The sequence below is a fragment of the Muntiacus reevesi genome, chromosome 3, assembly GCF_963930625.1.
Source record: "Muntiacus reevesi chromosome 3, mMunRee1.1, whole genome shotgun sequence".
Classification (NCBI taxonomy): domain Eukaryota; kingdom Metazoa; phylum Chordata; class Mammalia; order Artiodactyla; family Cervidae; genus Muntiacus; species Muntiacus reevesi.
The window spans coordinates 41,862,532-41,876,576 of NC_089251.1; the positions used below are offsets into that span (position 1 = coordinate 41,862,532).

The 14,045-nt window shown below is 36.1% G+C and overlaps 1 protein-coding gene across 4 annotated transcripts in view; it reads right to left on the minus strand.

Moving 5' to 3' along the window:
* Window positions 1-459: 459 nt before the first annotated feature.
* Window positions 460-14,045, minus strand: part of AFTPH (aftiphilin) — a 70,722-nt gene continuing 57,136 nt past the window's right edge. For 2 of the 4 annotated variants that reach the window (XM_065929055.1, XM_065929054.1), the window contains 2 exons: window positions 8,898-9,021; window positions 460-1,592 (listed from right to left, as the gene is read on the minus strand). In XM_065929055.1, coding sequence (XP_065785127.1) covers window positions 1,445-1,592; window positions 8,898-9,021 — 272 coding nt within the window. In that variant the 3' untranslated portion in view covers window positions 460-1,444. Of the gene's footprint in view, window positions 1,593-8,897; window positions 9,022-12,954; window positions 13,129-14,045 lie in introns of all 4 variants that reach the window. The other 2 variants (XM_065929056.1, XR_010662329.1) reach the window with 2 other exon arrangements.

Sequence of the window (14,045 nt, forward strand, 5' to 3'; positions counted from 1 at the left end):
TCCCATAGCCAATGAGGTGGACTACTGTTGGGCTGATTGCCTGCTTCTAATGAAATGGGTCATGTGACTTTGCTAAAGCAACATCTAATCTAGTGACAATATTTTAAAAGTGCTTTTAATAAATTTTCTGCTCACCTTAGTTTCATACATATATTTTCTTGGGAAGAAAAAAATTCCCTATATATCCCTATTTAACGTCACCAATTCTGACAAAGATACATTATAATGAATCATGGAAATTTCTTGTATGATCTCATGTTCTACATAAAAACAGCTCAGCTATTTAAAGGGTTGTTTCAAATTCTTATGGGTGAGAATCTAATTCTTCTTGGTTTTAATAAAGTGAAAGCCCTACCAAATGATTTCCTCTGGATTGAAACACATTAATATGAAATAAAACTTAATGTTCAAATTCATTACATTTTCCCTCAGATACCAAAGTACAGACACCAAACTAAATTTCTTTTAAATTATTTTATTTTTGTGTAAGCTAAAAGGAAATTTACACACTGAAATCTCAGAAGACCTTAGGCATGCACATTAACCTTGTTAGAGGTTCTTCTACATGTCTTTCTTTTTTCCATAGGAATTTCCCCGAACATTTAAAACCCATAGTTTTTACTGTATATACAGCCTAAACCATAGCAATCTATGATTATGTCATTTTACACTGTGCAAAATCCTCAAAAAATAGTGGTACAATAGAACAAAAAAATCAGTAACAAGTAAATTTCATTGTAAGACATTCATGTAATTTGGTCCTTCTCCAAACCAAACTGATTTAAAACAGACACAATCTCTTTAAACCCCTTCAATCAAGTTCTGACAATGATCCATACCCTATAACAAAAGACCAATCAATGCAAGTACCTTGCAAAAGGTCAAACAGCAATAGGCCAGATTGGAAAGATTAAAAAAGAGCACAAAAATGGTAACAAAAGCCAGACCTGAAACAAACCCACCACACATAAAATTAAAAAAAAAAAAATTAAACAGGGACTTGGAGTTTATTTATGATAGCAAAAGTAATTCAATATACAATATGAAAAATTAATGGGACATTCAATGAAATCTGAAAAGACTGAAGGGGATTTCATAGACAGTGGAGATTCGAGTTTTTAATTTTCATTTTTTATTTCAAAAGTTGTGTAAGAAGGACACCACCAGTGTATTTCACAAAGACATAAATGTATACACCCCAGCAACACAAAAAGAATAAATCTTCAAAAATGTTCACCCCGATTATTTACATTTGTTTCTAATATAAATTTATGACTTCAGTATGTAAATAAATATACATTACTATGTATACCTTTCTAGTGCGGCTTACCAACAAATCAGCTGAACTTTTAATTGTTTTTTTTAATTAGAGCAGGTATGCTTTTGATGGTAGGGAAGGGCTGGAAGGAAGGAAAAGCAATTGAAACTGTCCAATTCACATCAGTTATTCATCTGCCTTCTCTTGGGAGCTTGTGGAAGGTGTCAAGGTGGTCGGGAACATCAACACCTTGGCATGCATGAACGTTAGGTCAGGAAGGCTGGCGATCACCTTGATGGCTTCTTCACTCAGGTGCTCCTCTCTTTTTGGTTTCCTGTTGACAAATGAAAAAAAAACAAGTGTCTTAAAGTGACTCTAGCTATAGGCCAAATGGGAGAAAATCCACTCTCAAAGCAGACAGCAACCTGTGGGGACCTGAGTACCTTTTCCTCTGTCAGTCCCTGAACCTTGTCATACCTTGGGGTTAAGTGCTTTCTGTGCCTGAGGTGAAATCTCTTCTGAAAACTCACACGGAATTTATGTATGTTCATTACAGTTAGGCATGTCCATGGAGACATTCACATGTACCTGTGTACAGCTCACAGCTCTACTTAAGGTTAGAAGAATCTACCTAAGCGTACTTTTAAAATTCTACTTAGGGACTTCCCTGGTGGCCCAGTGGTTAGGGACTCCGAGCGTCCACTGCAGCGGGGGCACAGGTTTGCTCCTGGCTGGGGAACTAATATCCTGCATGCTGTGCAGTGCAGCCAAAAAAAGGAAAAAGTTACCAAGCAGAAATATAACGCTGAAGCCCTAGTAAAACTCTGCCTGCTTAGATTTCCCCCTCCCCACTGAGAAACTACCAGTTACCTCAACATAAAGTATGTCTGGCACAAGCCCTCATTAAGTAATTTTCACCTTGGGCTTTCTTCAACCCCAAAGGGGAATTCCAGGACAGAAAGCCCTCAGCTCAAAAACACCCAGCCTCTGCCCCACTGGGATACAGATGGTAGGTCCAAAGCCTGCAGCACTAGGGTCAGTTGCTGAGGCCGAGAATGCACCCAGGCAGGAAGGACTCAGGGAGAGGGGAGTCTCGAAATCTGATGGGTCCTGTAGATGAAATGCCCCTAATATAAGAAATGAGCCGTGTGGAACCCAGGACAGAGAGGAAGAGCTCCCGCTGACCTGGGTCCCTCAGTGCACTACAGAAAATGCCGAGTCTCAACTGTGGCTCACACTGAGCACAGGACTGTAACTCAACCTTTACTTTTTCTAGGCTGTTAAATACACGGAAAGAAAGCTGCAGTCATAGTGATATTAATTTTCGACCAAAGTTCATTTAAAACTGTTGACTCTACAAGGCTCAATTCCCTTTTATGGTACTCTATTGGTGGGACACAAGTTATTTCTTTCACCTAAAATTTTTCTTTGTCCTTAGGATGAGGTGAAGGTAGTCAGGAGATGAAACAAGAAAGGAAGATAGATGCAGGCCTTTATTTAATACCTGAACTTTTCTGTTGTAATCACAATTAAGTTCAGGCTGAAATAAAAATAGTTTACAGAACTGAAAAAGCCAACCATCAGACTTTTAGGACTGAAGTCCTCCAATATGAAGGTCAGCTTCAGGCACACTGAAACCATCAGCAGATCAATCTCAGTTCTAGGGTTTCTCAGAAGAATAGAATAACACTCCAAAATTCTTCTGATTAAAATCTACATTTTTTTTCTTTTTTCTTTTTTTTTATTAGTTGGAGGCTAATTACTTCACAACATTTCAGTGGGTTTTGTCATACATTGACATGAATCAGCCATGGAGTTACATGTATTCCCCATCCCGATCCCTAAAATCTACATTTTTAATGGCACTTAAATCACAGAAAAACTATGAGGTGGATGGGAAACTGACTATCTGTATTATTCCAAAATAAAACCAGACAGTCTGGGGCACTTTTTAGTCTCAGAGTGAACAGCTGGAAGGCTCCACGGGAAAGGGCAGCCTCTCACCAGTAGTCGATTTCAGCATCACTCACGATGGGGTCAAAATGACATTGTGTCTTCTGATGTGACACAGCACCTATGATGTCTTCCAGCCAAAATGTTTTACCTGAATCCATCAAACCTTTAGATAGAATATCCAGCTGATAGGAAATAAGGGAAATGGAGAAACATTTGAAAACTACTTGAAGGAAGCAAATAGACAAATCCAGAGGTTGGGACGTTCTGTAGGACACATGGACTGACCTTTTCAACCAGCGAGTGTTGTTACACTGAGAAGCCAACAGAAGGGATGGAGGTAGATATACTAGGTTAAAAGTGACCTAATCCTAACGGTTAAGTACAAAAGTCCTAGACTAGATATTGATCTGAAGAAAGCAGAGAGAAAGGACACTGTTGGGAATTTGAATACATATAGCCTGAGTGTTAGATGAAATGAAAATTTACTGAAATCGACAGATGGAGACCACTGACTACAAAAGGAGGCTCAATTTGCATAGACTGTAAAATCTCATTTTTGGATAAAACAACAACTCTATGTGTATATTTGCAAAAATAAAGATCTCAAAGAATTGAACTAGGGAGTTATAGTGATCTGACTGGTAAGAATGTGATACTTTAATTAAAAACACTTTGTCTGTATTTTCTTTCTATTCTTACTGCTTTTGTAAAGATAAAAAGTTATTAAAAACAGTAACAAGTAAAATCTCACCTAAATGCACTTCCTCATTTGTGGAGTGCAGCTGGGGTGTGGGGAAAGAAAGCAAAGAAGTTTTCACCCAAGGAATGGTTGGTAAAGATTATTCTAGAGTTTCTACCAACTGCCTTCTTTCAGAGGCACTACTTGAAGGCTATCTGAAGTTGAATTTAAAAATAAGAGAAAGTTTACATAGTTCATATTTTGTGCACTTATCTGTAGTCACTAAGGAATTGATGTGCTCTAGTTTTCTTACAATATAAGAAAGAAGAAAATGCTTGAGAATTTGAAAATAAAATGTTACATCATGGCCTTTCCCCAAGAGGCAAAGGCAATGACCTCTTTTTGATTTATACTCTCCCAAGTTAAGATTTAACTTTTTGGCCAATGCAATACAATTAAGAGTCTAGAAATAAACCCATACAATTATGGTTAAACTGATTTTCAAAAAGAGAGAAACTGGGAAAGAACAGTCTTTTCAACAACTATCACTGGTAGAACTGCATATCCATGTGCAAAAGAATGAAGTTGGATCCCTACCTTACATCATATTCAAAAATTAATTCAAAATGGATCAAAGAACTAAACGTAAGAGTTGAAATTATGAAACTTACGAGAAAACTTAGTGCAACACTTCCTGACCCTGAGGTGGGCAGTGGTTTCTTAGATATGGCACCTAAGGTGTAAGCAATGAAATACACATATATGTATATATGTATGTATATAAATATATATACAGGGCTTCCTCAAATTAAGAAACTTTTGTGTTTCATAGGACACTAACCAAGGAAGTGAAAAAACAGCCTACGGAATGAGATAAAACATTTGCAAATCGTATCTGATAAAGGTCAAGTATCCAGAAGAAATCTTACAACAACAAAAATATTCTTAAAGAAAAGATACAACTATTCAACAAGCACCTAAAAAAATGTTCAATTTCACTGGCCACCAGGGAAATGTGAATCAAAATGACAATGAGATGTCACTTCATACCCACTGGCATGGTTATAACCAAAAAGTCAGATAATAACAAGCCTTGTGAGAATGCAGAGACATTAGAACTCTCAAACATTATTAGTGGGAATGTAAAACGGGGCCACTGCTTTGGAAAACAGTTTGGTAGTTCTTCAAAAAATTAAGTGTAGCATGACCATGTAACACTGCGGTTCCACCCACAAGAAAACTGAAAGCATTTGTCCACACAAAAACTTGTACATGAATGTTCATGGCAGCACTATTTAAAACAATCAAAAAGTGAACACAACTAAAATGTACATTAATTGATTAATGGATAAGCAAAATGTGGTACAGCCATACAATGGACTACTAGGCAGCTATAAAAAGGAATGGAAAGTACCAAAACACGCAACAATATGGCTAGCTTGAAAATATGCTAACTGAAAGAAGTCACACACAAAAGGCTATATAATGTATTATTCCATTAGTATGAAATAACCAGAATATGAAAATCCATAGACATAGAAGGCATAATGCTGCCAGGAGCTAGAAAAAGTAGAATATAGGGAGTGACTGTTAATGGGGATGGGGTTTCTTTTAGGGATGATACAAATGTTCTGGAATTAGATGGTGGTAATGGTTGCACAGTGACAGACTTAATTTTCTTGGGCTCCAGAATCACCGCAGATGGTGACTGGAGCCATAAAATTAAAAGATGCTTGCTCTTTAGAAGAAAAGCTATGACAAACCTAGACAATGTATTAAAAATCAGAGATATTACTATGCTGACCATCCATCTAGTCAAAGCTACAGTTTTTCCAGGAGTCATGTACGGATGTGAGAATTGGACCATAAAGAAGGCTGAGCACTGAAGAATTGATGCTTTTGAACTGTGGCACTGGAGAAGACTCTTGAGAGTCCCTTGGTCTACATACAAGGATATCAAACCAGTCAATCCTAATGGAAATCAATCCTGAATATTCACTGGAAGGACTGATACTGAGGCTGAAGCTGCAGTACTTTGGCCACCTGATGTGAAGAGCCGACTCACTGGAAAAGACCTTGATGCTGGGAAAGATTGACGTCAGGAGGAGAAGGGGATGATAGAGGACAGGATGGTTGGATGGCATCACGGACTCAATGGACACAAGTTTCAGCAAACTCCACGAGATGGTGAAGGACAGGAAAGCCTGGTGTATGCAGTCCATGGGGTTGCAAAGAGTTGGACACGACTGAGCGACTCAACAACAACAATGGTTGCACAACCTTGCAAATACACTAAAAGCTACTGAATCGTATACTTGAGAAGGGTGAAATTTCATGGTATGTGAATATATGTCAATTAAAATGTAAAAAAAAAAAAAAAAGAACAAAAAACCACGTATGCCTTTTGAAAACTAGTCCTTTGGCTTATATAAGCTTCAGCTAAAAGTCTGTGGCTATTAACTAGCTGCTACACACTGATTAGGATTAGGAAGTAATTTTTCTCTGTATTAGAAAAGGTAAGCTAGAAGATGGAACTATTTTAAAACTGAGAACTTGCATTTCTTTAAAAAGTAAGTAATTTTCACAACCTATGTTTAGAAAGAGAAGAGCATACATATTTTCTCTTACATATGTAAAGGCACTTGGAAAAGAGTATGGAATGTTATTTGCTATATGGCAAATTTCCTCTACCTAGACCATTGTTTCTTAACCCTTCCTCACACTACAGTTCCTCAATGCTTTTTCACTGTATCTTCTGTGTACTGACAAAAGCCAAGATTTTGCTGGGGTGTACACTTCAAATTTTGTTTTAATCAAAAACAAAAAATGAAACAAAACCTAAAAATAACAAGGACACAAAAAATTCTGTTGAAACTATGTCACCACCCTCTCTCTTCCCTGTACAACTGAGATTCACTCATGGGGACACTTTACAGTATTAACCTCTAATTGTAAGACCTGTGAATATTTGCACTTCTCACCATTTTCGAATAGTTAATTCCTCAAAACAGAAAATTCAAAGGTGGCAACTTCTTTTCCTTTCAATTCATTGTGTTTTAAATGTGAAGCTGGCAGGTATTAGTGACCAATTCAGTTACAACACTAACCCTAAGATGCACACTATAGTTTCAGTTCATCCCATAACAGTACAGAATAAGAGAAAACAATGAAAATAACTTGAAAGTTATTTAAGTTGGAAGAGTGGAAGAGTGCCTCAGTGTACAGAATGTTTCAAGGGTGAGTTGAAAAGTTAGGAGAGCAAGCAAGTTAACTACGTGGCTTAGAGCTCCTCCTAATGGCACAAACGATGAATTCTCACCACAGAGACTTTCAACATTCCTACAGTTCACTCAGTGAGACTGCAGAGGGAAAAACGTGAGGAAACACTAGGACTGCCCTTAGCAAAGGCTGTACAATAAACAGCAGGAGAAAGCCCAAATGATTAAAAAAAAAAAAAAAAAAAAGCATCACTTTTTTGCTTGTTTTTAAAGTCATTAGCCTTTAGTTAACATATATAGAAAAAATGGATGAGAAATTTGAGTAAGAAGAACATTAAGTTGAAAATACAATTTATTTGGAAAGAGAAAAAATTAGAAAGCAAGCAAAAAATCCACACTAGCTTGATAGGAGGCTTAACTGTGCCAGGTAATATTACAACAAAGAAATGGGCGACGAGAAGGAGGGAGAGAATCTGTGGCTAAGCAAGAATGGGCAGACTACAAACCCATTCCTGAGAAGAGTTCAGGGCGGCCTTGCTTATAAAACATATAATAATGGATTTTCTTAATTATGAACATTAAGTGTATTAATAATAATAGCTATTGAATGGATACTTCAGGACACAATACAGTTTAAAAGGCCATGTGAAAAATTCAAGCCAAAGTTTTAAGACAGGTAAGCATTTATTATTCACAAAGAAAAAAGTTAGTTTTTAAATGGATGTTTTTCTACAGAAGAATTGATTTAAAAGATAAATCTGAATTTGACATGTGAATGGAATGTATTTACCCAGGAGAAAGCACTATAATATCTCTGCCTAACTGGGCAAAGGTCAGTATTTCCACTTTCTTTTTCTTGGCCACACCATGCAGCATGTGGGATCTTAGATCCTCAAATAGGGACTGAACCCGCACCCCACCCCCTCACCTTGGAAGCGAGGAGTCTCAATCACTGGACTGCAAGAAGGGTAAAAATATTTTTATTTTAAAATGTCAATGAATCACAGATTTAGGACAGCAGAGTTGGCATCCCAATCAACATTGGTATTTGCTCTTGCAGTAGAGATTTGCTTCATAACCATTCCTTTACAACAATTACTTTATTAGAAACTGCCTTATTTGATGGCTAACATGTCAAAGCAGTGGGTTCTTCCAGAGCTTAATTATGTAAAACTAAAGGTTTTTTGAATCCTACACACAAGCCCCCATGACATTCCTGGTATCTGAGAAAACTGCTTTTCTAAAGGTCATGAACCTAAGGGGATCCCAGAAGGCTTGTTAAAAACAAGGCTTCAGGACCTAAATCAAAGGTGCCACACATCAGCAAATATTCAGAAAACAAAACAGTGGCTGTGCCCATCTCTCTTAGCCTGGAGGTGAAAGGATTAGCTTACATGACTCTGGGATTGTCAAACTGGGACCCCAAAGATGATCACCTCAGTAGTCAGGAAAGAAAAGGGGGAGCATTTCTGCAGTGGTTTTATGATCTCAATTCTTTAATCAGACTCTTTTGTTACAAAGTTGGGTATAGGCGTAGGGAAAGAGAAAAAGACCACATCTGTCAGCCCTTTCCAGCCTCTCATGAAATAGCTCTGCTCCAGTAAATTCATAATTAAACATAACTTGATACTATTTTCTGGAATTGGGCATCCATTGCATTTATATAAATGTAAAGTGAATTTTAATACAATATATTGAAATACTACCAACTCATCTGCTTTCCCATCTGGGCACTTTGTTCAAACACAGAATTCAAAATTAGGGTGTAATGAACACTAGCTTTTACCTGGTAGATGTGCTTGTCTTCTCTACTGTGGACATGAGTCTCGCGAATGCATCAGTCACTTTGAGGCTTGAGGTGGAGATTTCCAGCTTAGAAGTTGTTAATTCATACAACTCTGGATCCACACCTTATAGTATAAAATGATAGTCAGTGATGGTGCGCTGCAATGGCTTACTCAATTAGCCACAATCCAAGATGCAAAAGACAATTATTCTGTAAACATCTGAGTCTTTATAAGTACAACACATCTTTAGAACACTGTAACACTGTATTTACTTTTTAAATTATAAATTCCACTTTTCAGAGTTTTTATAAAGTAGTAAAATACTTTTAAAATTCCACTTTGGTATAAATATAGCCTTAATTAATCTAACATTTATGTAGCAGATATCATTCAAATACTTCTAAAACAAAAACTGTCTGCTACAGGAAACTCCCTAAGCGCTGGATTTGTCTGTGATACGAAAGTTAACAATGTTTTACAAATAGAATGCAAAATGATTTGTTACACAATATGACACCTCAATTTTAAACGGACTGATTTAACCTCAGTTTTTGAACCTCTATTTTCCCTTATCTCCATGACCATTTTTCCTCCGTATTTTCACTCATACCCCCAAATTTGGAAGTTAATGTAAAGTCTCACATACACTAAATGATTTGGTTAATTTAAATACATTCTGACTATCTGAGGACATGAAATATTATCCAAAGAATTAAATTATTACTAAAGAAAAGTTATGAACATCGTCTCAAGGGTTAATTACACTCCTAAAGTTTCATGGCTGAATATAGTGGCTAACAGTTCAAATATCTTCTTGGAAAAATTCAAAATGAAGCTGAGTTCATTAGGATTAGATTTATTATAGAAGTCTAGTAAAATCCTTCCTGTCTGACTTCATTAAAATACACATACATATTTTTAAACTTCCTTGAATATTAATTTATATAAAATATGATGACTACAAAAAACAAGTAACAAGTATTTTCAACTCATGCTAAGCTTAGGAAAATAAAGACAATCAGACAAAAATTTTTTAATTCTACCCTTTCTTTGGTTTCAGCAAATTCAGTAGTTTTGAATAGAAAAGCAGATTTTAAGTACAAATGTCTTATAGTTCCATCAATTTCTACTTATCATTTCTTTAAAAAGTCTTAAGATCAGCAGATAAAGTTATATATAAAAGAGTCATATACTGATGCTCACAAGTTATCTCCTTTTAGGGTATTTCAAGGTTAAGAAGAAAATCAGGAACTGCTTTCTATGAACCAACTTTGTAGCTGACTAGCAGATGTAAACACAGATCTCAGATGTTTACAGAAATTATACCAGCAAAAGCGGCTTTCACAGTTACCATGTCCAACAAGGGAGGAAGGCTATAGAAAATGTTGACTCTCCCAAGTTCTTAATAGTTCATTAAGGTACAGTTTCAAAATACAATTTAAAAGCCCCTTTCTATTTCTATAATAAGCATAAATATGCAGCTAAAATGCAAAAATTTACAGATGCTTGTAAAGCAGGACCAGATGAACCCAAAGCACCTCCTTCCTCTACTGTGAAAGGTTCTATTCCAAGTAACCACAAAATTTAGGTAGATGGTGAATGCATAATGCAGAATAAACAACTGCAATCTGACTGGCAACAGGAAAGTGCTAGCGAAAATTTAGTTGGGTTTGTAAAATACTGGCCACTTGGCTGTCAAACAGGAAAGTAGGAGATTGAAAAAAAACAACAACAACAAAACAAAACCCAAATCAACCTCCCCCAGCCCTCCAAAACCATTATCACCAAAAAAAAAAGTACTATGGCTTTATTTTATATTTTTCAAAACCAAGATAACTACTCTAAACAAAAAACTGGAGAGTAAATTTTTTTTAATGGAAAAGATTCTTTTTTTTTTTTAAACAGAACCTTAATGAGGCATAGTTCAGTTACAGAAATAAAACTAGCCAACCAAATTCTATGCCAACCTCCTAAGTCTCAAACACAAAATAAATAACTGCAAGCTAAGACAAAATGACTTTCCCAGAAACAAGTCAGAAAAAGTGCAAGCAAGTGGTGAAATGGAATACTCAGGGAAGTGTTTACACCTACAGCTTGATGGTAAGTTTTAACAAAACCCAGTAGCAATAAAACAAGTCAAAACATATTTATAGTAATCAGGTTTACACAGAGGCTAGAGCATATTGATGAAAAAATAGAACAAAAATATTTAAGAGGTTCTGAAGTAAGGATCACAATTGACCAAGCTAATTTCACTTCCATTGCAGCTCTAAATCTCAGAAACTGCTTGCTCTTCTCCAAGCTGTGTATGTATACTGAACCTGTTTATCAGGTCATTTCTGTACTTCTTTATTTGGTCAGATTATTTGTGCTCTTATGGATGACTTTTAACTGAGTTTGACATGTAACCAAAAGTTAAATTTAAACCAGGTTTTCAGGCATCCAAAAATAGTGACCTCATTTAAGTTACCATACAGTTCATGACAAAACAAAGCTGAGAGCAAATTAAAAATAGAAGCTTGGTTGGTGATAGACAGGGAGGCCTGGCGTGCTGCGGTTCATGGGGTCGCAAAGAGTCAGGACACGACTGAGCAACTGAACTGAACTGACTTCATTCTTGGGATTATAGTAATAAGGAAACTGATACATAAACTTTTTGGTTCCCCCACCCCCCATTAAGTATTAAAAACTACTCATCCAGGTCATTCCATAGCTCACATGTATTTAGAAGTAATTTAAATAGTGAAATAGCATATTGAAGTTAAAACCAGACACAGATTAGTTTCTTATATGCTTGTTAAATCTTGGAAACAATGAAAATGATAACCAGGGGATTAGATTTGAGGAATCCAGTCATTCTACAAAACGGCCTTGGAACGTCCTTATAATACAATCGGATTTCCATAACCAGGCTTGGAGATGGGTATCCTGGGTCCCAGCCTCATCCTTAGCTGATTATTCTCTAAGCCTCCTCCATTTTCCATTATAGCTCCTGAACTGCTAAAAGTGGGTGGCAGGGTTATCTAGTTGAATAGAACAAAACCAGCAAATTCTCAGGAACCAGGCTGGCTATCTACCTGATCCTAGTAGGGACTGAGAGGGACCGTCACTATGCATTCTGGGCATCAGCATCTACAGGGCACTGTAACAGCCGTCTGGTGATCAAAAGGCGTGACGACCAGAGCACAGGCAGGGATGACAGAGAGTCATTAAAATCATATTAAATAAAATATAAACATAAAAATGCCATTATATTTTAATTTTTTATTTAGTTAGAAAATGACAAAGTACATTAGTCCTTGGGTCAATGAACTGAACTTTTGCCAGGCTGAACATTAACAGGCACTCCAATAAGTTTTAATTTCTAGCTTTTAGTATCTCACAGCAATTATTTTCTGCTATCACCTTTAACATTTTTTTTTCCCCTCCATGAAAAACTAACAGTAAGCTTTCTATTCAAGAGCTACATATAAACAGTAATAATTCTATGTGGGACTATATAACTAATTGCTAGACTCCAACATTTTGGAGCCTAATTATACATTTAGCAGCATTAATAAATAACTAATTGAACACTAGAATCTGTAAAGGTTCTATTATCACAGACACTATAACGTCACTGTGTACTAAAATATTCCTATATATCTAAATTTGCATTTTTTTCAAATGGCTCTGTAGAATATGCTTTAAAAAATAAGCATATAAAAGATCACATTTTCTAAAAAAAAAAAAAGAAAAAAAATCACATTTTCTATTTACAGGGGGGAAAAAACCCTGCCTTTAACTATGTAAAGAACATTAGCTGTTTTGTATCTAGAAACTACTTTCAGCTCTGACTATTACACTCTGACAAACCTTTCCTTAAAATACATTTTTCACATAAGTCACTTGTTATAGTCAGATACTAGAAAATAACAGTAGATAGATGAAAGAAAAGTATTAGAAAGACATTACAGAGAATATTATCTATTTGTTTCCTTGTTTATAGGAAAGTCAAGTGATGTGGTCATGCTTTTAGTAAATATACTAGAATTGTGGTTTTAACACTCTGCTGACCTGGGATTGTGGTGCTGCTGCTAGAGCTACTGTCATCCACGGGCCCAAAGAAATCAAGGTTCAGAAGAGTGGAACCTCCACTAGCTTGAAATTCAGTGACCGTGTTGGTAGGCAGCCACACAGAAGGTAAGCCAAGGGAGGAGGGGTTATGTGTAAAAAGGGGTAAGACACACACTTGAACATGCAGGTTATAATTAGTAGTCATTACACATTTTAAAATCAACATTAAAACAATGTGTACAGTATTAGTTTTTCATTGCTAAGGACATCTCTAAAGTAACAGTTTAATTTAATGTACATTTTCTCATGTACAATGTAAATAATTTAACACTTTGTAAGGTTTTAGTTAGGAGTTCAGTTCTTTCAATCGAAACTTGAAGCCATACCAGAAAGACCAAGGGGGAAAGTGTACCCGTTAAAGGGAAACAATACTTTAATCTCAACTCAACAGTAGATCACTGTTCATGCCCAAATCAATCTTTTATGTTAGTAGTGTTGGTTTCTAATGAATGATTTTAAAAGTGACAAAGTTGTCAGTTTCAGGACACGCACCAATACATTAACTTAGTTTAAAATAAAATAAGGTAATAGAAATGTCGTAACTGCCCTACCCTGATGTGCAACCTCAAGCTGTACTGTTCCCCTTTAACTCTGAAACAGTAATCAGAAATAGTATACATTTTTAAAGAAGTTTTTTGTTAATAAAAAGCACGATGATTTGACTGAATAGGACACCAGACAACAGCAAAAGGTGCATCCAGGCTTTCCTTCAGCACTGTTATTCAATTGGATGCTTTCCAGATACCCTAGGATCCCCCACTCTAAGGCAGAGCTGATAAGAGTAACAGGTGTTTCAGACCATGGCTCAAACAACTTATGAAGTATAAGCAGTAAGAATAATTGTACTTTAGAGTCCGATTAAAACTTGTGATATCAACACACAGGAAACCTAGTATTTTGTGTTATTAAAAGACCCCACCTTAATAGAATAAGTTAATCCTTTCTCAGGATTTTCTTTTAAAGTCATAGGAGAAACCAATTATTTCTGGAACTACCTACTAGTATTTTGAGATAAGTTTTAGAAAAGGAGC